The sequence below is a fragment of the Anthonomus grandis genome, chromosome 1, assembly GCF_022605725.1.
Source record: "Anthonomus grandis grandis chromosome 1, icAntGran1.3, whole genome shotgun sequence".
Classification (NCBI taxonomy): Eukaryota; Metazoa; Arthropoda; class Insecta; order Coleoptera; family Curculionidae; genus Anthonomus; species Anthonomus grandis.
In genome coordinates this window covers 36467752-36491116 of record NC_065546.1, presented here as the reverse complement: position 1 = coordinate 36491116, position 23365 = coordinate 36467752, and the positions used below count along the sequence as shown (strand labels likewise).

The 23365-nt window shown below is 34.9% G+C and overlaps 2 protein-coding genes across 10 annotated transcripts in view; both read left to right on the top strand.

The window, feature by feature from the left end:
- The window catches only part of LOC126738206 (ankyrin repeat and fibronectin type-III domain-containing protein 1), a 495291-nt gene extending 484670 nt beyond the window's left edge, over nucleotides 1-10621 (top strand). For all 9 annotated transcript variants that reach the window (XM_050443423.1, XM_050443433.1, XM_050443477.1 and 6 more), the window contains 4 exons: nucleotides 18-641; nucleotides 1151-1445; nucleotides 1656-2577; nucleotides 8995-10621. In XM_050443423.1, coding sequence (XP_050299380.1) covers nucleotides 18-641; nucleotides 1151-1445; nucleotides 1656-2577; nucleotides 8995-9530 — 2377 coding nt within the window. In that variant the 3' untranslated portion in view covers nucleotides 9531-10621. The remainder of the gene's footprint in view (nucleotides 1-17; nucleotides 642-1150; nucleotides 1446-1655; nucleotides 2578-8994) is intronic.
- Nucleotides 10622-18785: 8164 nt separating this feature from the next.
- Nucleotides 18786-23344, top strand: LOC126738269 (uncharacterized). Its single transcript, XM_050443516.1, has 16 exons — nucleotides 18786-18970; nucleotides 19047-19275; nucleotides 19328-19408; nucleotides 19464-19665; nucleotides 19718-19884; nucleotides 19943-20442; nucleotides 20499-20638; nucleotides 20690-20843; nucleotides 20898-21083; nucleotides 21136-21323; nucleotides 21375-21527; nucleotides 22310-22375; nucleotides 22428-22581; nucleotides 22634-22877; nucleotides 22929-22973; nucleotides 23249-23344. The coding sequence occupies exons 1-16, from the start codon at nucleotides 18902-18904 to the stop codon at nucleotides 23302-23304; spliced, it is 2634 nt and encodes an 877-aa protein (XP_050299473.1). The 5' UTR covers nucleotides 18786-18901; the 3' UTR covers nucleotides 23305-23344.
- The last annotated feature ends 21 nt before the right edge of the window (nucleotides 23345-23365 follow it).

The window sequence follows — 23365 nt, the reverse complement described above, 5'->3', positions numbered from 1 at the left end:
CAAATTTCTTATTTCAGGGGTATCCATTTGGCATGTATTCTCTACCACGAAGACAAAGTCCTGGTGACCAACGAAGAATTCCTACCTGTGATAGAAATCGACGAATCTTTTCCATCGTGCATCAACAACGACCTCTACTGGCTAATGAGGGTCGCATGTACATGGGATGACACCAAATGCCTCAAATCAGTGATGGAAGAACACACCTCATCGACGATCCACTTTCGAACCAAATTACTTTTAGCGGCCCTCCAAATGCAATCCAGTTTGTGTTTGCAGGACTTGGGGCAACTGTACCATAAACCTTTAAGGGACTCCCAAGGAACGATGGTCATAAGTACCATAAACTACGTGAAATCTCCAAAGAGTGTTTCGGTGTTGAACTCGCGCTGGTTACCAATGAATAAAGTGTTTAAAAAGGCGGTGTTGAGTGACGATTCGAATATTTCCGACGTGTTAATGGGCAGTATTCAGGATCAGATCAACTATCATCAAGTTTCCAGTTTGAAGTTGGGCCGGGGACTGTATCTGGCTTATTTGAAAATGCAAAGTTCGGTTGATATGATTCATCTGGTGGTATCGTCAAAGACTCCGAATATGTTGCCGCATTGTAAAGTCAGGGATAATCCGCATGTTTCTGCGTAAGTAGTATTTTAGTGCTTTATGGCTCTTTAAATTTTCGAAATCTGGACAAATTTTGATACACTTGGACCAATTTGGTCGGAGTGACATTTCTAATATAATGAATAAATTTAACTCTTAACTGCTATAGACACTTTCTAATGCATTACCCCATATATATCGATTATCATATCCGGATTTTCTTTGAACGTTGACATTCCAATATCCGGGCCTTACCTGCTAGTAAAAAGCGATTCCTAACGCAATACTGCAATATAATCAAATCTTATCGCTTTCCGGGTTAAATGCCTTAGAGACGATCGACACCATCGTAAAGACCTGATCCCCCGGGAGAAACGGGCGATATGAACGTCCCGTCGATTCCGAATTAAATATCGAATGCTGACTTTTAGATAGGCCCCCATCAATTTCGCCCTTTAGGTTGTTGTTTTCTTTCTCGATTTTTCTTTTGTTTCTATATAAATCCAATTTAATTATTAAGAAAATCTATTTTAATTGAAATTTTTAGTGAAGAATGGGAATATCTGAAGCAGCAACATCTTCCCGACATCCTGGACAACGCCACCGAGCTCCAGCGGAATTTTTTGGAGCTGGTTACTAGCGCTGCCAAAAGACTGTTTAACTACATGGACATCAGTAACGAGGACGCCAATATACATCGACTCTATGACGCTGAGGTGATTGAGCTGACTAACGAGGTCAGCTTTATAGTCATATGCCCGTCAGCAGAGTTTTCTTGCGCTGTGCCTGGACAACGAGAGATTCTCTTGCAGAGAGGAGATTTAATTAGTTTACCTATACAGGTAAGAAATTTAGGTCTGGTAATTCTCTAGTCTCTTAAACCAATCTCCAACCCAACCTTAAGCTAAACCAACCCAACACAATTCAATCCAATCAAATACAAGATAACGTAACCCAACTCAATGTAAGCCAAGCCAAATCCAATTTTTCCAAAACTTTCCGAAACTGCCTCAGTTACCTATTGAGGCTAACTGAATCTTATCACTTTTCAGGTATTTGAAATGATACACCTCAACACTTACCAAAGCACTATCCTCCAAAAATACTCCAAGCTCAGTTGCTTACTAGAACTAGATGCTGCTACAGCCAACCATTTGCACAGAGAAGCCTTCTCAAACAGCGAACTACAAGTGGCCAAAGAGCGCCTCTCTAAACTCCAAGAGCTCCAAACCAAACTGGAATCCATATGGAAGAGCGTCAGATGGTTAGCGGACGTGATCACTTTTGCCAGAGATAAGAACATCGGTAACGTCTGTATGCGGTACATCCTGGAAAAGGAGGTGGGGGTAGCCACGAGTCCCAAGCGTGACTTACTACAAATACCGCCCCCGAAGGTGCTCAAGACCAGCCCGGGCAGAGGATCTTGGCCTGGACCTGGTGCAAGCAACATGATCCCTCCCACAAATCTAATGAACGAATATAGCAAGAGCGAACAACATTTAAATATCAACGGGAGCACCTCTCACTATTTAACCGCATGCAGTGACACCGATTCCAGAAAAAATAGCGACAGCTTTAACAGCGCCACGGATTTCATGTCTCAACTGGTTCCCAGCAGAAGTGAAGACGTTTTATTTCAAGTACCGCATAGCAGCGGAAACCAGGTGAGAGCCAGATGCGTCACTTTTCCAAGCGGTTCAGGAGCCACCAGTCCCTTGTTGAACGTGCGTCAAGGTTACGGAGGTTCCATGGTTAGCGTCAACACTACCGACAGCTTGCACAGTTTAAGTTCGGATAGTGATCAGGCGCACCTACCCCTCGGGTCATCCACCCCGAAAAAGTCCAAATCCAAAATGGTTCCTAGTAAAAGTATGGCGAATGTTAAGCAGAATTTTTTAGAGTGCGGCAACGCGGATCACAACGTAATGTTTCTCACCGTAGATCGCGGAGTACCGCCCCTTAAGGGTCTCGATGGTAAGTTGTTTGTTGTCATAGATATATAAAAAGGGGAGATATAACATTTCATTCATAAATTCGCTTTGTTTACGATCAGAGACCGGAGAGAGAAAGGCTACAATATCTATCATAAGAAGGACGAAGATAAAAGAAAAATCAATCGTTCAACAACGTATCGCGCTGTCATGTGGTATTCGACTATTATTTCGATTGGTCGATTATTAATCGACCTTGGCTTTAAATAAAACTGAATAATAGTTAAAAAAATTGAAAAATTATTTAGAAAGGCTGCTTTGTTAAAAGAAGGTTACTTTGTTACTTCTATACATAATATAAAAGTTTTAAAAAATATTAATTTTTACTCATTTTATTTAAATATTCATTAATTAAAATTTGTAATTATATTTTATTAATATTTAGGAATAAAGCTTTTTATAGTTAGTAGAGTATAGTAGAGTTTTTCAGTTTTCTGGTATCAAAAGATGTTGTGTGAAATAAAACATTCCCAAGATTTACATATATTATTATATTTTATAATATTTACATACTCCATACCTAGATAGTTACAAAATATGCTGTGTTATAATAAACACAAAAACATAATATTTACAAACAGTATTTTTAGACTGGAGTTATAACGCAGAATAACTCTGCTTTTTACATATTGCAATTAAATTAAAACTACATTATTTTTACATAGTAAGTGTAATGTAATATACATAGGTACATAAGATCATTCATTTCTAAATAAAATTGTTTTGGTATTTACACTTTAATTGTAATATATTACACTAAAATTGTTTTGTTTTGGTTTCTACTTCGATTTTTCGTTATAAGGTCTAATTGTTTTTTAGTTTCATAATTAATTCAAATATTAAAATATGATTTTAAAATTAATTTACATATATAAATTAGGTGTTCTGATAAAATATTATCTTCAAAGATATGGTTACAAAATGTGTCATATACAGTACTAGGTATCATTTCCAAAGTATAATAAAATATATCGTTAATTATCTTCTCCTATATTAAGCATAACATACAAATTCAAATAAAAAATTATTATTATTAAAATTGTACTTTTAATGTATATGTTAGGGTAAAGTTAGAATAACGGTTAAACTTAGGTTTACCCGGATAAACTGCACAATACCCAGAAAACATGGGTAAAGTCCAAAATATTAATAAAATTGTACACGTTTCGGGCTTTACCCGGGTAAACCGCGTTCTATCCGCTTTGGCGTGGTTAATGTTAAAAAATAACGCCATAAATATTTGGAGAAATTTATTTAATTAAAAAAACAGATTTTACAAATCAAAGGTTACACTAAAACTGTATCCTAACAAAGTAAAAGATAATATAATCTATTTGTTCAAACAAGACAAGCTGCTGTGACATTTCGAGTTACAAAGATTTCCAATAGCTTTACATTTACATTTATTGGTCATGCATTTAGTTTTACAGTTGCATTGTTTATAACCTTGACCTCCTAAAAGTGACTGTTCGTTTGCAAGTTGTCTTAAATTTTCCTTTTCCAGTTATACACTTTCCATCTCAATAAGCTTCTCACTGCACACAGAAAATTGGTTCCTGGAAAACATTTCTTCGATAGTTCCTCTCTTGTTCGCTAGCTTATACAAATCGTCGTCAGTTTTCTCGATAACTGTCATGAGAATGTTTCTAAAATCACCCCTTCCTCGATCAACGTCTGGAATTTTTACTCTCACTGTATCTCCAACAGAACATGGGGGAAACTTTGAATTAGATAAAGCTTTCATCTTCTTTGCTTGATTTTCTAAATTTCTTTTTGCGTCTAGTCTGTTTGACTGTATATTCCTTTGGTACAAGCAAAGTTCACACCTTATATTCCCTGATGTATTTAAATTGTCACACTCTACACACTTGCTCTGATTTTCTGAAGTTTCTGTATTACTAGCGTTTTCTCGATAATTATTTTTGCCATTTTCCACATTGCCACCTTCAGTAGGTTTATATTTATTTCTTGTTAAGGCTGTTCACCTAAACCAAATTCCCTTACCACTTTCTCGAGCTCTTCTTCGGTTCGTCGATTTTCAATAGCTTCTTTTGGAAAAGCTGATGTGGATAGGCCGACTTTAATATCATGCCCAAACATGGCGGCATAAGGAGCTTGTTTTATCCCATAATGGTATGCCCTATTTTTCATTAACTGAACAAATCTTAGACCTTCTGACCATCGCGTGCAGTTTTCATCGTCCATCCACGTCATAAGCATGTTCTGTATATCTTGATTTGCTCTTTCCACGCTGCCTTGTGACTGACTGTGACGTAGTTTCCCATGGACTATTTTAAGGCCACTCCACATCGTACATAACTCTTCAATGACATGGTTGGCGAACTCGCGGCCGTTGTCCGATTGTAGTATAGATGGGGCGCCGAAAATACAAACTATGTCTACCAGGCTCTTAGCTACTTCCTCAGCCCTTTTCGACGTTAATAGACGTATTTGAACAAACTTAGTTAAGTGGTCCTGATACACCATAATAAATTTGTATTCTCTATCCGGATGGGATTGCATGACAATCCACAAGATCCACTTGACAACGACTGTTCATCTCCGAAAAAACCATTGGTTTAACCACAAGTCCTTTTTTGGCAGATGTCAGTTTCTTTTGGCACCCTTCACACAAGCGCAGATATAACTTAATAACATCTTGAGTTATATTCTTGTACTTTTTTTACATTCGCTTTCCATACGGTGCTTACCGCCATGTCCTATAGCTAAATGTGCATCATGCAAAATGTCAAACATTTCGTCGTTTGTAACGTAATATTTAATGCTAGATTCACCTGACGATACACGAGCAATAAGCTTTTCAACGCCTCTAACAGAACATATGTCAAACCTCTTTAACCGCTGATATTGTAGCGTAGTCTTATTTTTAGAGTTTTTTGCCAACTTGACTGATTCTAACATTTCTTGGTACTGTTCATTATTAAAATAAAAACTATTTGCACTTTTCGTAGACACCCACTCGTTAAAAACTTCATAAAAACGCTGTGGTAAACGCGCACGTCCACTCTCTTCGGTTGCCATTTTAGAACTGAACTAAACGTGGTGAAATATGATGCAATAATAATTCCTACATCCAACTTTACCCACGCAAAAGCGGATAGAACGCGGTTTACCCGGGTAAAATCCGAAATATGTGTAATTTCAATATTATTTCGGACTTTACCCATGTTTTTTGGGTACTGTGCAGTTTATCCGGGTAAACCTAAGTTTAACCGTTATTCTAACTTTACCCGTAACATATACATATGCCACTGGCCCATGCCATAATTGAAAAGATCAAGGAATCGTTTTTAGTTACCTCCGAAATATTACGTATGGATAAGAATAATCCATTTTCTTACCCACCACACATTGACGAACCATAAAAAATTGTCTTTAAAAAAAGTTTTATGAGCAAAATATCGCTAAAAAGTATGAAAAACGCTAATAACAAAATAAATTCATCAACTGCAAGCACGAACTTAATAAATATTTCTGGACTGCCAATTCAATGAAAAGTAAATGACCACTACTAGGGGGCCGCCATTTTGCGTGATTGTATCCTTTCGATGTTGGTCACTCTGACAAATTTCAGGTGTGCCAATTGCAGGGAAATAAAACAATTAAAGTTCTTGGGAGGTTATGTTTAAAAAAAAAAAAACAAAATAAAAAGTTACATTTAGAATACATGCAAGAATAGATGCGACAAGATAGTTGCGTTATTAGATCTGAGTATTTTTCTTTTACTTCTTTAAGAATTTCGTTAAAATTTATGAAAGAAAGTAATCCTCACCTAAAATGAGACAAAGTTTCAATTAACTTGGAATAGATACCACTTTAAAATATTTGTTTTATTATTCTGATAAATTTGAATCTTATAGATCCTAATACCGTTGATTGAATATATCCCAAATATTCAATTTTAAATCTTCATTTAAATGTTTGCTTGTGTTTACTTAACAAATTTAGTTAAGAACACTTATTTTCTTTCGATTTTTACTTTACTACTTCTACTTACTTTGTACTTAATAGGTACAAACATCTATAAAAATCAAAATCTAGATGATTTTATGAGGGTTTGTAACTAGCAAAGGTTTATATAGTAAAAATAAACTCTATATATTATTCTATGATAAACAACACAGACAGACAATTCACAATAATTCGATTATGAGAAACAGTGAACCAAATACGTTTAAATAAGGATGCTGATACATTATCCATGTATTAAATAAGGAGGAAGCTATATCGCCTGATGCAAACCATATACCCAAGCGTGTCGTTTAGGGAGAGCGCCCACCAAAGCAGCGATATGCTTAAAGTGAAGTGTTGGTGAAGCGTACCTGAAACGCAACATGTGTGCGTCTTGTGATTGCATACCAAAATGGTGTACAAAATGCATGCACATGGAAGATTTGAAGAATTGAGAAAGTCCGTCCTTTTATTCAAAAAAAAAAGATACGAACTAGAGGCAAAGTGTGTCTACAGAAGAACGTCTGCTCATTCCTTTGAGGTCAGTATAAATATGTTTTATAATATTTTAAAGCATAATATAATTTTCTTACAAGTAATAACAGAAGTAGGCGGTTATTTAATTTAAAGTTAGCAAAGGTTAATAATTTAAAGATTCAGCTTGTTCTTCCTGCTGAGGGTTGTAACAAAGTAGTGTAGTATCTTGTTGGGATGCTGGTTGAAGTACTGTAAACGGAGCAACACTACTATTTTGAGATTGTTCTGAGCACTGACTTGGGGGCGAGGGAGAAGGTACTTCAATCACACTTTTCCCTTCTAAAATATCCGAAGCTAATGAGGTTATACCAATCTTGAATCTTCTCTTTTGTTCTGGATTCATTGCTTGCATGTCCGAAACCATACTTAATAAAAATGAAACTTCAGGATCTTGTGTTACACCTTCTTGAAATACAGGGGTTCCTTTGGACTCACGTCTTGATTCAAAATAATTAAGAGCCGAACGATTGACATCTTCGAGAGTAGTGCTTGTTTTGTATCTTTTCGATGAAAAATTCTTACTACTTCCATTCTGGTTCACGCTTTTTTGCTGAGATTCAATTGGTTCCTGCTGTACCTGATTTAAATGAGTTGACAATTTTTTTTGGCTTTGTCTTTGAAATCGGCCAGTGGGAACATTTGAAGCAATATTAGTTAAATCTTGCTGCTGCAATTGAAGATCTTCTTCTAGATTATTTTCGAGTTGATCGGCAACCTGTGTAGCATCATTTGATTCATCTAGGCTCACCATACTCGTATCTTCAGTTCTGTCTTCACGTTCTATTGTACCTATACTGGATCGTTGGGAATTATCCGGAAGCTCAGAATGTGAAAAATCAACATCTACAGAATCCTCTGTTCTCTGTAAATTGCTTTTGCTTTTTCGAGAAGTAATGAAAGGATCCAAAAAATTCATATATTCTGCTAAGTAAACTGCTCATATTTTACACATCCAGATCCTGAAGGCACATATTTCTTCTTTTGTCTAACATAACGGCCACGCAGGTTTCTCCATCGTAGCTTACACTCAGAAGCTAGAACCGAATAAAAATTATAATACGTATATTTATTATTATAATTATTATTATACTAGTTTTATTAAGCGTAAAAGATATTAAACACATTTTTACTTAGTTAATAGTACAAAGAACCTGAGGTACTAAAGACTAATTAATGATGCTCTATCATGCTACTTTTTAAGGAGGCATACCACTTTGAGAATGATTATTAGAAATACGTCCGCTATACTCACAATTGACAATGTTATTTAGAATCAGTCATATCGAGTGATCGTGTCGAAATTTTAGTGCGTGATTTTGGAATTCCCATGATGGTTTAAAAACAATGTCCTAAAATAAATTAATTTAGTTCGCGACAGGTCAAACGTCAAACTTCAGCGTCGTCAACTTCATTACTTACTTAATATATTTTTTTGTTGGCAACACTGAAAATGTTCAGAGTGACCAACATCACAACGACACAACCACTATAAAAATGGCGACCACCAGGCAGTGGTCATTTTTGGGTATGGGAGCCATATGCATTAGCAGTCCAGGTATATTTATTAAGTTCGTGAGCGCAACGACTAAATGATATTTCGGCTGGGGCGGAGTTACAACTCTCGGACAACCGAGTACAGCGTTGTTGGACTGTTTTCTGTAAATGTAAAATAAATAGTCGTGCAAGACTCGCATGTTGGTAGAAATCGGTAAATCAGCGGAGCTATGGCATCGTTGCTTAGTAAAAATTATGGTTTCGGATCGCTTGAAAATGTAAACAGTTTTATCTCCCCTTTTTATATATCTGTGATTGTTGTTAAGCGTCATAGTCCAGTAGTTTTAGAATTTAATATTAGCTTTATGAAAATCAAAATTTTTTTTTATATTTCCAGGTAGTCTCTCCAAAAGCCTAACAAATATCCAAACGAATACCGAGTTTGACGTGGTGAACCCGCGGTCTTCTCCTGCCAAAGACTCCCCCAACTGCCCCGTGGTATTTCCAGAGATCTTCAACTTACCTAGCGACGACCCAGAACCGTATGCCAAAGACAACTACGACATTTTACAAATCTACGCAGCCTACGATACCGGTTTGGTGATCGGCACCAGTCTAAAAGTCTACGTGACGCCGAGAACCACCGCGAGGGAGGTGGTGAATGTAGTGGTGCGCCAACTGAATATGGCTGTAATTTTAAAAGGGAAAAAGGGTCCGATCTATAGCAGGGATATGCTGAAGAACTTCTGTTTGGTGGCAATTATCGGGGCGAGGGAACGGTGTCTCAGGGATGATTTTAAGCCGTTACTGTTACAGAACCCTTGGAAGTTGGGCAGATTGTACGTGAGAAGGAAACATGAGGTATTGGCCGCCCTAGATCATAGCTGTAAGTTGGATCGGATCGAGGGTGGAAAAAGAATCGATCGGATTTAAATTTGAGGGTATTTAGGTGGTTTGTTGTGGCTGTTTGGATCTAGAAAATAGATCGGAATTCTTGTTTGTTGATTGCTATGAAAAAACAACTTTAGTGTTTCAAATCAAACAGCCTAAACATTTAGTCAAATTGAAGAATTGGTGCTAGTTCTCTTATGATTATATTAGCTAATGAAAAGTATCTATTTGTTGCCTACTACTGAACAAAACTAATTTTAAAAAATGACTAAAAAAGAGACTATATATTGTATATATATATAATGTTATTTAGATAAATGTGCATCTCTAATGATATTACCTTTATATGTATAGAGTTAGAGATATTAAGACTGTGATGACTATTATTGTTCTTATTATGCTAGTAACAAAAATGTTAGGACCATGAACTAAGAATTTAAAACTTTAGGCTATTATCGTGTAGGTTTAATTAAAATATAACGCTTCAAGAGCCATCCAAATAAAAAAGGATTTCTAAACAAAAATCAAAAAAATATATAATAAATAATACGTCCGAATTGTAAACGAACAAACACAAAGTATTGCTTTAGAGCTTTAATATTGTAGTTTGGGGATTTGTTGGTAAACTTGGCAACCCCGGGATTGTGTGTGCGTATAGTGGGAGGCTGGCCACGCCCCGCTCACAACAATAGCGATGTTGCCACATTTACGTTATCGCCGCGCATATATTTACCAAATAACTCTAGCTTGTGATCTGTTATGTTAGAATATAAATAGCGAAAAGTATTAAAACTTAATTAAAAATCATATCAGTGTCTAGGAAATGTTTTTTTGAAATACCTATACTAGTTCTTAAGAGACTTATTTTAGTACAAAGAGTTTATATTTTTAATTTTTTTAAGAGGAGGGTTTTTGTACGCTAGAGAGTCAATTTTTGTTTTATTTATTTATATAATACATAGATCTGGATTTGTAAATATTAGGTCATAGTTTGAATTCTTGAATGGACAGGTACAGGTGTGTAACTTTGATTCCACTGTGATGCACTTATATGGACTTATTATCGTTTCCAAACCGCAATTGCTGTATCATAAATTGTAAAGTTTATGTGTATCAAATATGTTTTAAAAATGGCTTGTGAGAGTGTTATTTTGAAACCTTAAGATTACCTCCTCCATACAAATTAATAATGTAATGGCTTTTACCTTCTGACCTCTTTGTGATCCTCTAAATAATATAAAAGGGATTATTTGAGGGATTTTGCGACTCTCCCAGGTAAACAACGTTACTTTTGATTCCTTCCTTTCCTCGGTCATTCTAGCGAATTTCGTTATATTACTCGAGGCTTTTTTAAATATTTAAGGCGTTGTTCGTTATTTCCTTCCAATTGTAATTACTTAACCTCATTTCTTAACGATTTTCGGTAATTAAAGATTGCAGCAGGAACAAATAATCCTGATACTATTTTAAAGTTATTTGTCTGATAGATACCAACAGGTGGATATTAGTAGCACTGTCAGCTCTACTAGCCAAGAAAATATTGGAGTATTCCCACGGGACTGTTTTGGGGCCCATTTAATCTCTATAAAAATAATATTTTAATTTCCAATCATCTGTAGAAATTACGTGTTTTGGCACTGGTACAACCGACACCTAATATATATGATTTTGGTATAAGGTGATGCTTTAAAGGTTAATTTAAGACCATTAGAAACAATTCAGAAGTGGTTGTTTTGAAATAATTTCTAATAAAAACGGGTATTTTCCTTCAATTCTTCTTTATCGAGAAAGTAGTATATCCTCCTGGGACCCGGACATGTTTTAGTTAAGTTAGGGTTGTGAGGCTTTTAAATATAATAAAGAATACATAAATAAACATTGTTTACTAATAACTTTTTTTTTTTCTTACTTTGATAGATACATGACGTCCATTAAAATGGACATTGGGTCTTAACCTAAACAAAAATTCCTAATATATACAATTTTTTTTTCAATAACATTTCAGTCTAAACCTATGAAAACGCAGAAAATAAATGTAAACTTAAATTTATTCGCTATGGAACTCCATGAAACAGTTTCTGTTGCCAGTAATGCAGCACAAAAATGTGTTGCATGTATTACAAAAAAACTTGTTTTTTTTTGGCACAAGAGTCATTTTTACATCTAACCGAATTTTTTAAGTCTGTGGCAATTTCTGGAAAGTGTTGTTTCCGTTTTCTTTCGGTGCCTAATGACGATGACGGTGAATCTACAAAGATATTTCCCTCAGGATTTCTTCTAGTACCTACACCTCGGATGTTTTCTTGGGATTCACTCCTGAGGGTTGGGTGTATTTGTCAAAAGTTGAGTGGCAATTTCGATTTTAAAATCTAAATATTGTTGTATTTTGCGTGGAGGGATTTTAAATATTTTTTTATCTCTTCGATAAAAAACCATGAGTTAGCCATTGCTAGATCAAAGAAATAGAAAATGACCCTTACAGTCAATTTTTTTGATCTGGCTCGAATTCTATAATAGCTAATCATTCGGTCTATCAAGTCTATTCCTCCCATACAATCGTTGTATTTAGCAACAACGTAAGGTCTTTTAACCTGAATATATTTAAAGTCTTTCTTAGACCATCTTTTACACTCATCGCTAGGTTGAATTCCTAGAGCAGTAGATGCCAAAAGTACAGATTTCAGATCATACCATTGTACAACTACTATTTCGCCATCTTGTCTTACAATTTGTTCCGAACTGCCTTTATCTATCTTGCCCATCATTTTTTCCGAAGTTAAATTTGCTGCCGCTGGTACACGAGATTTCATAATGGTTCCAGTACAATATTTCTCTTGTTGACGAAGATATTCGAGAAGTGGTATTGTCGTGAAATATCTATCGCAGTATACATCACTTCCAGGAAATAATGTCCTTCCAAGGCGAACAACAGCAGAAGGTTCAACACCAAGTCGTTTCACAGAATCATCTGGAAAAGTATCTTTTCCTTGATATAATTCAAAATCTACGACAAGACCATCAGGGGCAGCAACAACAAAATTTTCAAGCCCTCTGGATTTGGCTTTCCTCTAACGAACTGCTTCATTTTACAAGTCCCTGTAAATGGGATCATCTGTTCATCTACAGCAACCACTTTCTCTCTAGGTAGCTGCAAACACCCCTGCCATACTCCTTTAGAATAGGACGTACTTTTCAAAATTTGTCAGACCTGCGTACCTCTTCAGCGATGCTGTTATCAATGACGATTTTAAGGTTACTTCTTATAGCAAAAAATCTATCTCGAGTCATTGTATCTGCAATAGCTGAAACTTTAGTGGTTTTTGCCCAGTACATTCTGATTTTGGGATATTTTAGACAGGACATCAAACAAACTATTCCAAAAAAATGTTTAATCTCATTAAGAGTCAATTTAAGAGATACTCCTTTAAGTTCAACGTACCTTGCATTTGTGCAATCACACACTTTTTGGAATAACTCATCTTCAAAGTACATGGCTAAATGCGATTTTGCAGTCCAATCATACCGGAGCTCTGCACTGCATTCACTAGAGGGGCCTTCAAAATTTGGAGGTGTAAAAGTATCATCTCTTCTCCAAGACTTTCGCTTTAAAGGATCCACAGATTGCTTGACCATTTTTAAGTATTCTCTCAGGACACTAAGAGGAATTCTATCTTCTTCTTTTTTCTCCTCACTGTTGCTTACTAGTTCTTCATTAATTATTTCTTCTTCTCTCCCCATTAAATTATCCATAGTTTGAATTTCTTCTTCATCATCAGACATTTCAATGTCAGAGTCATCATTTCCAATGATTTTTTAGTATTTGCTCCAATTTCTTCGTCATCTTCCCCTGGCCGAAGCACTCTTTGATTGCCAAAAATTCTTAAAATAAATTTTATGAGTTAATTTAAAATGTGCATGAGATAGACCCAATGTCCATTTAAATGGACGCGAATAACTTAGGGTAATACAAAACTTATTTAATTTTTTTATTATTGTAGTGTTATTTAAATTTGTCTATTAAATATTTGCAAATAAAAAATTTAACAAAAATCATTACAAAACTTTAAAAAATAGGCTACATACCATCATAACGAGAACCACGTGCAGCCGCCATCACAACAGAAAACAAACAACTGATTCCCAGCACATGTGCACAATTAAAGTCGACCGAATCGGACTGGGCGGTAGCACCGAAGTGTCCAACCGTAGCCGATCGAAAGTTCTAGCCGTGACACTGGTTTCGTGGCGTCAAAATTGAAGCCGAGATTTGGTGGCGCACGCTGTACAGTGGAACGACTAAGTGGAGATACCGCGGGACCTAATATTTTACATTTTACAAGATATTATATTTTTTTTATTATTACGCATTTTTAGGTATATGATAAATGTTTTAAATATTTTTTATTATTTATTTTATTGGAGAAATATACATAAACGGTGTTTCAAATTCGTCTACCCTCGAAATACAAAAATGGATAATTTACCCCAAAGTTGCACATTATTTACTTGTAAAAGAATATGCCATATAAAAAAATATATATATTATATTTTATGTGGTTTTGAAGATTATTGAAACAAAACAATTTTTCAAAAACCTATTCTTAACACTTTTGTGGGTTATCTTGGTTGCTATGGGAAAGTTTTTGCATTGCTGTATTACTTTTTCGTAAAAATGTTAATGCCGAAAACAAAAATAGGTAGGTACCTACGGCAAATTTTTGTTGCTTATTTAAAAAATCGAAAATTTGAACGATTCCGAAGATAATCAAAAAAAACCAAAAAAAAAAAATTTTAAATCCATTTTAATTTTTTCTGAGCTTAAATAGGAATGCAGCAAGAGGTAGGCATTATTCTAAATAAAATTAAGATTGTAAAATGTAAGTTAAAAATAAAATTGTTAATTTACCCACCCAATTTAAATACCGAATTTTTATTCTTTTTAAAACTCAAAGCGAGTATCAAAATAGTTTGGTAGTTTAAAATTTTAAATGCGTAATCTTACTATAAACTACAATAATAACTGCAGTAAAATATTATTTCGAATCAACGCAAAATATGTGCCCCAGCGCGGAATTTTTGCCATCGCGATGCGGTCGTCGCCTCGCATGATTTCGGCTTCTGTTGTGAGGTATCGATGGAAGCGGGGATAAGTGTCCAGGCTAGAACTATCGATCGGCTACGGTCCAACGTAGTGGATGCGAGGTCTAAGCTGCTTAAATAATAAATTAACGAAACTGTAAACATAAAACTGACATGTTTATTTAAATGGACGCTAGGTCCCAGGAGGATATATTGGACCTTAGGGAATTATTTTTTCAGTCTGTTATCATACGGCAATTAAGAAGGGGATATACTCTAATCAAAATTTCCCATTCATACATAATACAGGCTTAAAAGATGTAACCGGTTGCTTAACGAAATTCACATCTTACTTGGGGCAATGCTGTTACCTATATATTAGTCCCAAAGCTCATTCGGAACTTCCTTTATTACTTACCAACATATATTCAATATACCTACCCATTTAAAAATAAAGTAAAAGAAATAAGAATGGATCCAAAGAAGTCCAAATTTATAGAAGACTTAACTGATTTCAAAAATAAGTAAATATACTATTAGTTTATAAACCATAATGGTTTCTATAAAAAAAAATATAAATTTAAGATCGAAAATTGTTTTTTTCAATTATCTTATTCTGACTATACTTAACATCAGATTGGACTTTTAATTAAACGTGGCAAAACTGTTTCAGTAGAACTTTATCAATTTCAGCACGGTCAGTTGGATAAATTTGATGAATTATATTAATCAAATATAATAGAACTTTTGAATATTATGGATTTATTTTAACATTATATTTTTAAGTCATGTTATTCTAGGTAGGTTCATTTTTTAATATGTTATGAAGTGTTTTTCAGAAATCAAACAATTGTAGTAATAAAAATATTTATTATAGTAGCAATAGGAAAGATAATAAAATTAATTTCTCTTTTAAGCTAGTACTGCCATATCAAATACATGACTATGTTAAAAATATGAAATGAAATGCTTCTGGCATTGATGACATCATACTGCAAATGCTGAAAAGTTATCTTTATGTAATTATTTTCCATGTTACACATATCATAACTTGCTGCCTTGAGAGGGGTTATTTTCCAAGTAACTGGAGGGATTCTCTTGTTTTTCCTTTGCCAAAATCTTCAGATCCTAAAACTTTTCAAGACCAGTATGCTTGCTTCCCATTATTTGTAAGATTTTAGAAAAAGTAATACATACATAGTAGAAAAAGTAATACATACATGCTCAGATGACAGAACATTTTGTAACAAATAGGTTCTTTCCAGTACATCAGTTAGGCTTTCGGAAAAATCATAGTACAACTACGGCTCTTCTAAATATAACCGACAATATTGTCAAAATATTAGATTCGAAAAAGGCAGCAATTTTAGTTCTATTTGATTACTCAAATGCTTTTGTCATAAATCATGATTTGATGTAGATTCATATATAAATTGAGAAAGTGTGATCATGTTTCTGCTAGCATTAAGGCATTAACTTAATGCCTTAATGCTAGCAGAAGGCTCAAATGTGAAATGAAAATAATTACGTTTATAATTTTATATTATTTAATAGAAAACTGATTGGTAAAAAAGAACCTAGTTATTTATATGAAAAGCTTACTTTTAGGGGTGTTGTACATAGTCGTAGTTTAAGACATAAAAAATCATTAAACATGCCTCAGCCTAGAACATCACTGTTCCAGAGAGGGTTTACCTACAATTCAAATAATTTATACAGGGTGTCCGGAAGCTAGACGCAATCCTTTAAGGGGGTGATAGCTGACTTCATTTAAAACATTTTAAGCTAAATATGTGTAGGTCGAAATTTTTTTTTTAATTTTTTATGGCAATTTTGGCATTTTTCTCAAGAAATACCAAAATTTCACACTTAAACGGTAATAGAGCGCAAGTTACAATAAGCATCGGAGCTTCAAAGTTTATTATGTTTTGTCTAATGTGTATTAATAAAAATACGATCAATTTCAAGCTTTTGTGTAAACTTATTAGAAAAAATAGAGCTATTGAAACGTAAAAAATAAATATGGAGTTAAAATAAAATGCTTTGTTTTATGTTTAAATAATTGTTATGAAAATGCTTTCGTCGTTCAAACCTCTCTAAAAATATGCCTAGCTTCTGCCCTTTATTTTAAGATATCACTCATGCCGATGCCTGGCCAATTCTCAGAATTATGGCCTCTTTTGTGCGGCAGGTCATGTAAACAAAACTTACTGGATTGGTTTTCTATTATGGGACAGTTCAGGTAAATAAAAAGTAATAAAAACAAAATTAAGCAGAGGTACCTAATAGTAGATACTGTAGGGTAAGGGGTACCTAGTAGGTACTTTGGGGTGGGGGTTACAAGTTAGGTACTCGCTTAATAAATAAAAACGTGTGATTTTAGCCTCTTGTTGTTTAGTTTCACTCTCGCGTCTAATTTTGTAAGTTTATCAACTACGTACTGACTGCATCCACTGTTTTTTAAATCGAGTTTCTGCCCGTTTTATTAAACAGTATTGTAAAATGGAATTTATCAACCAAGAGTACGCTGACATTGTCTTCACATATGGACGCGCTAACGGTAATGGAGCTTTGGCACGACGCTTGTACCAGGAAGGTTATCCAGATCGGAGGTTACCAAACTTCAGGGTGCTTCAAAACACCTTTGGCCCAACCCAACCCAACCCAACCCAACCCAACCCAACCCAACCCAACCCAACCCAACCCAACCCATTTGATTTTATTTTTTATTATACTTATGTCTTGTATTTATTATTTAATGATTTTTTAAGTTTTAACTGTTAGAATTCTACTACATTAGTTAGAACATACTTTTAATTTAATTTTTAACCTGCCTATGATTTTTTGTTTATTCCATTTAATAGTAAACAATAAACTTATAAACTTCCAAGTACTTAACCTCATTTTAATAAATGCCATTCAACTAAAGACATTTGCCTTTATTTCAAGCAATTAAAGATGTTTTTCACATTTTTTCAAGCATTTGAAATAATTGATTCAAGTAGTTACCCTTATTTCTTTCAAAATTGAATATATTCTTATATTTTCAGGCAATTGGCGACGTTTTCAACTTTTTTACTTGCAGATGAAATAACTGATCTTATTAACATTTCTTATTTGAGTTAGTTGCTATCAGTTGAAGAAATTATCTTCTTTTTCAGGATATTAAAGATAATTTCAACTTTTTTCCCGGCAGTTAAAATAATTTATCCTGTCTTCCAAGAACTTTAACCTTATTTCATATAAATTTCAGGCAATTGATGACATGTTCTTATTTTTTAGGCAACGAAGACGTTTTTCATAATTGAAATAATTTCTTCGGCCTTCCCAATGTTACATCTCATTTCTTATGAATTTCACTTTCAGGCAATTAAAATACAATGACGGTTTCCACTTTTTGTAAGCAGGTAAAATAAATTTTTCTCCCTTCCGAGTAGTTACTCTTATTTCTTATACATTTTAGGGAATTGAAGACGTCTTTTTACTTTTTTTCCAGGCTGTTAAAATAATTAATCCTGTCTTTCAAGTACTTTAACCTTATTTCATATAGATTTTAGGCAAATCAAGAAATTATCTCCTTTTTTAGAAAACTGATGACACTATTTGTTCAGGCAGTTGAATTAACTTTTTCTGACTTTCAATTGCTTAACCTTATTTCTTATAGTTTTCAGAAAATTGAAGAAATAATCTCCTTCTCTTGGGAGATTGAGGACGGTTTCTACTTTCTTGCAAGTAGTTACAAGAAACTATCTTAATTTTTTTCAGAAATTAAAAACTTTCTTCCAGGCAATTGAAATAATTGATTTTTTTTCAAAATCCTATCTTCCAAAGACTTCCCTTCACTTCTTATTGGTTCCATTGGAAAAATCATCCTCAATCTTTTGGAAAAAAAACATCTTTAAATACATTTAATGAATGACCTCAACCTTGTTGTATTTTTAAGCATTTTTGACTTATATTTCGTATGCTTTAGAAAAGTTACTGAAATGTTCTACTAGACGATCTTGATCCCTACCTATTGCTAAAGTACTGGCGACTTTATTTATTTATTTATTTACGGGACTTACCCATTTTTACAAAAATTGCATAAATTCAATAATTAAACTTCATGATGTTACATAAAATTACGTATACCAAAAATAAGGACCATTTATCCTCCCTCTGATCTAACCTTTTAGTCTTATCTATCATCACACTGTATGAACCAGGTAAAGCAGGTACCATCAGCAGTCAAACTGACAATAAAAAAGAAATTATATTTACCCCTATCAAACATATTTTTTGTAATGTTAGTGAAGTGAAAATCTCGAAACGATCCAAAGAAATCCGGTAAAATGGGTGAAAAAAGTACCACGATCATTTCGCTTCCCCAAATGGTGGATTTGGCATTAAATTCGCCCGAGGTAAGTCCACAAATGTAATTTCGAAACCTATTGGACTGTTAAGCAGATACTTCCTATTATTTAAATTGAATCCCAGGTAGGAATAGTCAATTTTACTGTCCTTCATTCCTTATTGCACGTGATCGTAAACCAACTGGATCTGGGGGAGTGTAATGTGGAATTTCGGGGTAGCGACAGTGAGAGACTTCAAAACTACATTTCCACTGCCAAGCCTGGGCCCATAATCACCTTAACCGAGTACACCATCGGTCCAGACGGGAAAGGAAGAAAGAAAAGACGAAGAGGCAGCAAAAGGTCCAGTTTAGGTAATTAATCAGATAAAATGTGGAAACTATTTAAAAGTTTAAGTTTCATTAGATGAAAAAGGCAAGAAAGACGAAAAAGAAAAAGAAGTTGCTGTAGTAAAAAAAGAAGAAACTTCTTCCATAAAAGAGGAAGGTAATTATTGAGTTCAAGCATAGCATCAACCCTTTCAACCTTTAATACAACGTAGGAAGTTCTGGATCACTGCACTCGCAAACCATAGTGGTGGTAGAGCCGGCTTCCAAAGAAACACTAGGCGAAAGTCCCAAGTTCACCATCGCCATGACAAAAGAGCAACTAGGCAAACTCCAAAAGGACATGAAAGACCTAAAAAGACAAGTTCAGGAACTTACCGATCTGCCTGGTAATACTGGACTAATTGAAGCAGTCAGGTAAGTCTTTTAGTGATTATGTTAAAAATACCTTTAACGCAAGAGGCTTCAGGGGTAGCAAAGAGGGAAGCAACTCGCCCATCCTGGACATGTTCCAAATCCTGACTCTGGTGAAACGACAGGACGCCTCTGAGGTGGCCATTAACAAAATGGCCAGCATGATTGAGGATCTTGCTAAAGGACAAAACAGTTTAGTTGACAGTGGACTACCCCCAAAAGGTTATATACAGTTTTTTGGGCACTATAAGTTATAGTAAACCATACAATTCTAATACAGAGAAGAAACTATCATTCAAGGAACAATCGCGCGATCTATTAGTAAAATCCCAAGAGCTACGAAGGTCCCTAGACGAGACGGTGGGGGGCACCAACCAAATCCAAGGAATCATTAGTGAATTAAGGGAAATTGATAGGAGACTTACGGAAATGGAAAACCGCCCGGTGGCACCGGAAAGACAATCGTATGCGATCAGCAACCACAGCGAGTCTTTTTCGAATAGAAAATCCCGCACTTCAGAAATGGAAGGCCAGGATGTCCCAGGAGCGAGTACCGAAGGGGGAGCGGAGGGCGATTTCAATTTTGACGAGGTCGATTTATCCCAGCTAAGCCCTCAAGAGGCAATTGCCCTCTTGCAGAGGGAAATCATCAATATGAAGGACTACAATATGCAAAATCAGTCGGGGGTGCAAGCTTTAAAGGAAATCGAGCTGCTTAAGGACACTTTGATGTCGGAGGATGCGTCCAAGAATTTGCCACCTGATGTCAAGTTTGGACAAGTAAAAAAAACTAATGCACTATCTACTATACTATTTAATCGCAAACAATATATTAGATGGACTTGAGAATAAGCGAGCTCAAGGAGCAACTTTCTACTCTGGATACTGTTTACAACCAGCAGTTCAGTAACGTTCAAGAAAAACTTCACAATCTGGATCAAGAAATCGCTTCTTTATGGGAGCGCATCAATTCAGGGTACTATATTCTTAAATCATGTTTCAATACTATTAGCAACTCTTATTACAGCCTTCCTGCGGGAGATGGTTCTGGAGCGGTCAGTAACCAAAGCATCCAAGAGGTCTACAACAAATTGATCCAGCTGCAAAGCGACATGGAGGAACTATCTGAGACCGCCAATAAGCTTCTGCAAGAGAGAGAAGGACGCCAAACTAGCCTGGATGTAGGAACCCTAAACTTAAATAAATGCCCGTTATGCACGCCATTTTCTGTTTAGGTGATGATAGAGCAAATTGAACTACTGAAAACGGTGAAAGCGGACAAAGAGGATCTGGAAGATGCTCTGGCTGATAAAGCTGACGCCTGTCAAATCAACCGGAAGGTTTCTCACGAGCAGTTTGACGCTGCTTATGATGAAATCACTAAATCATTGGAGAGCGCCTTGGATAAACTGAAGAGACAGGTAAAATTCCATTAACAACATATAATAAAAAACCAGAGAGGGTGTTATTTAGGAAGAACTCTGGCTGCAATCCCTGACCGATCTCCAAAAGGAAATTGGCAATAAACTGGACAAAATGGAACTGACGCCGTTAAAAGATTTCATTAATTCAAAATTAAAAGGCATTCAGGATAAGGTGAAAAAGATTTCCGCTATGAAGCAGGAACATGAGGCGGCTGGGACCAAAAGCAAACTCTTGAGGTAATTCTTCTTGTTTGAAGTAAGAATATTTTTAAGTCTGAATATTTGCAGGAACGTGAATTGCATCTCATGCGATGCGGACGTAGTAATGAAGAAGCAAACTGATATAACTTTGTATCCTAAACCGTATGCCTTACCGGCAACTAAAAGCCCCGCGCCCTATTTAGCTTATGAGCTTGATTTGCTTAGGAAACAAGCCAAAGGGTAAGAAATACCTATAAAATGAATGCTAAAACACTTTGATTTAATGGTTTCATTAATTTTTATTTTATCTGAAAGCTGATGAGTTCCTTTACCAAAAAGGCGCTTACAAATCTCCTTGTAAATTGAATCGTTTTCGAGTTATTGAATAGTTTTGCAGGGGTTTGAAAAAGTCTTCATTCTATCAAACATTTTATTGAATTTTGTTTTATATGGAACTGATGAGTTTTCTTGTCAAAAACGTTCTTACAAATTTCCTTTTAAAATCAACCCTTTCCGAGTTTCTAAGTAATTTATTAATAAAGTAAAAAACTCAAAATACTCTCAAAAGCTTTACAAAAATCTATACATTTTAAAAGTGTATGTAAAGATTTTATTTATTTTTGTTTTAGATGGAAGCTAATTAGTGTCTTTGGCAAACAAGTCTTCAGAAGTTTTCTTGTAAATACAACCGTCTTGAAATTTTTGATTTCCATGGAATGGAAAAATCTTGACATTGTAAAAGGCTTTACAAAAATTTAAACATATTTAGAACTTATGTAACGATTCTATTAATTTTTGTTTGATATGAAAGCTAATAAGTTTCTTTTCCAAACAATTTTCGTCCAACTTTTTTTTTTAACTAATTTTATTGATCTAAGTTTCACTTGAAACTCGAGGTTCTTTTCTAAAAAAATCCTTAAAAGTTTCCTTGTAAATAGAGCCGTTTTCGTGTTATTGAAAATTTAAACTGATTAATTTCTTTAACAAAAAAATTACCCATAAATTTCTTTTAATGCTTTCAGGTTGCCAAACAGCAAGAATCTCAACGTATTTGAAAGTGCTATGCAAGTAGGAAAGAATAAAATACAGTAAGACTATATTTTCTTAGCCCATACAGTGTTAAAATGATTTGTTGACCAGAGACAAGGACCATCTGTGCAACAGATACTGCGGCGGGAGCCACACCATAACCACCCCACAACAAAGGGTGATGAGGGTGGGCCACTTTATGGAACAATGGGGTCCAGAAATCGCTCCTATCAATGAGGTTCTTATTAAAGGGACCGATGGACATGTAAGTACTACTTTTAACCCGATATGTCCAGTAATGCCCTCTCCTTTTTTAGCTTTATAAAGGTCGCGACGATGTGGCCTTAAGACAGGCCGCTGCTGAAAGACCTCCCACTCCAAGGGTGGAACCTCCGGCAATGACCATAAGCGAATATCATACAGGAGGAAGTCTCAATGATATAAAAAGCGAAACGAAACCGGATGTGGGTAATGCGATAAGTTCGAATATGGGGATCAATATAAGCATCAGCACCACAAATAAGATAGACCAGAAAACGTCGAGAGGGGAAATGGTTAAAAGTACGAATGGCTAAATCTGGGTTTAATTTTATTGAATAAATATATTTTTAGGTTCGCCCTCGCAAGATAGCTCTTCAAAAAATAATAAGGAAGCTGGTAAGAATTTTGGGTTAATTTAAGCCAATTCAAGTCCTATTAAACGCAAACTTTCTGATTCAATAAAATTCCAATGACTGTAAATGTTATTTAAATCATGTCAAACTTGCCTAGGAACTTTGGATTAAAGTTATACCCTCTTTTCTCGGTATTTTCTAAGGAAGTATGTAATACTATTTTCGAATATTCTTATTCTTGCCTGATGACCAGACAAATATTGGTTCATATAAGATTATTCAACGCTACTACTCTAACTTGCTTTTACTTATTTGTAGGTAAAGAAGGAAAAAAATCTGCGAGTAACCGTTCCGCAGAAATCAAACAAAATTAATGTGTGCCTCAGAATTTTAAAAATATATTGTTTTTAAATACCTTTTTTGTTATAATTTACC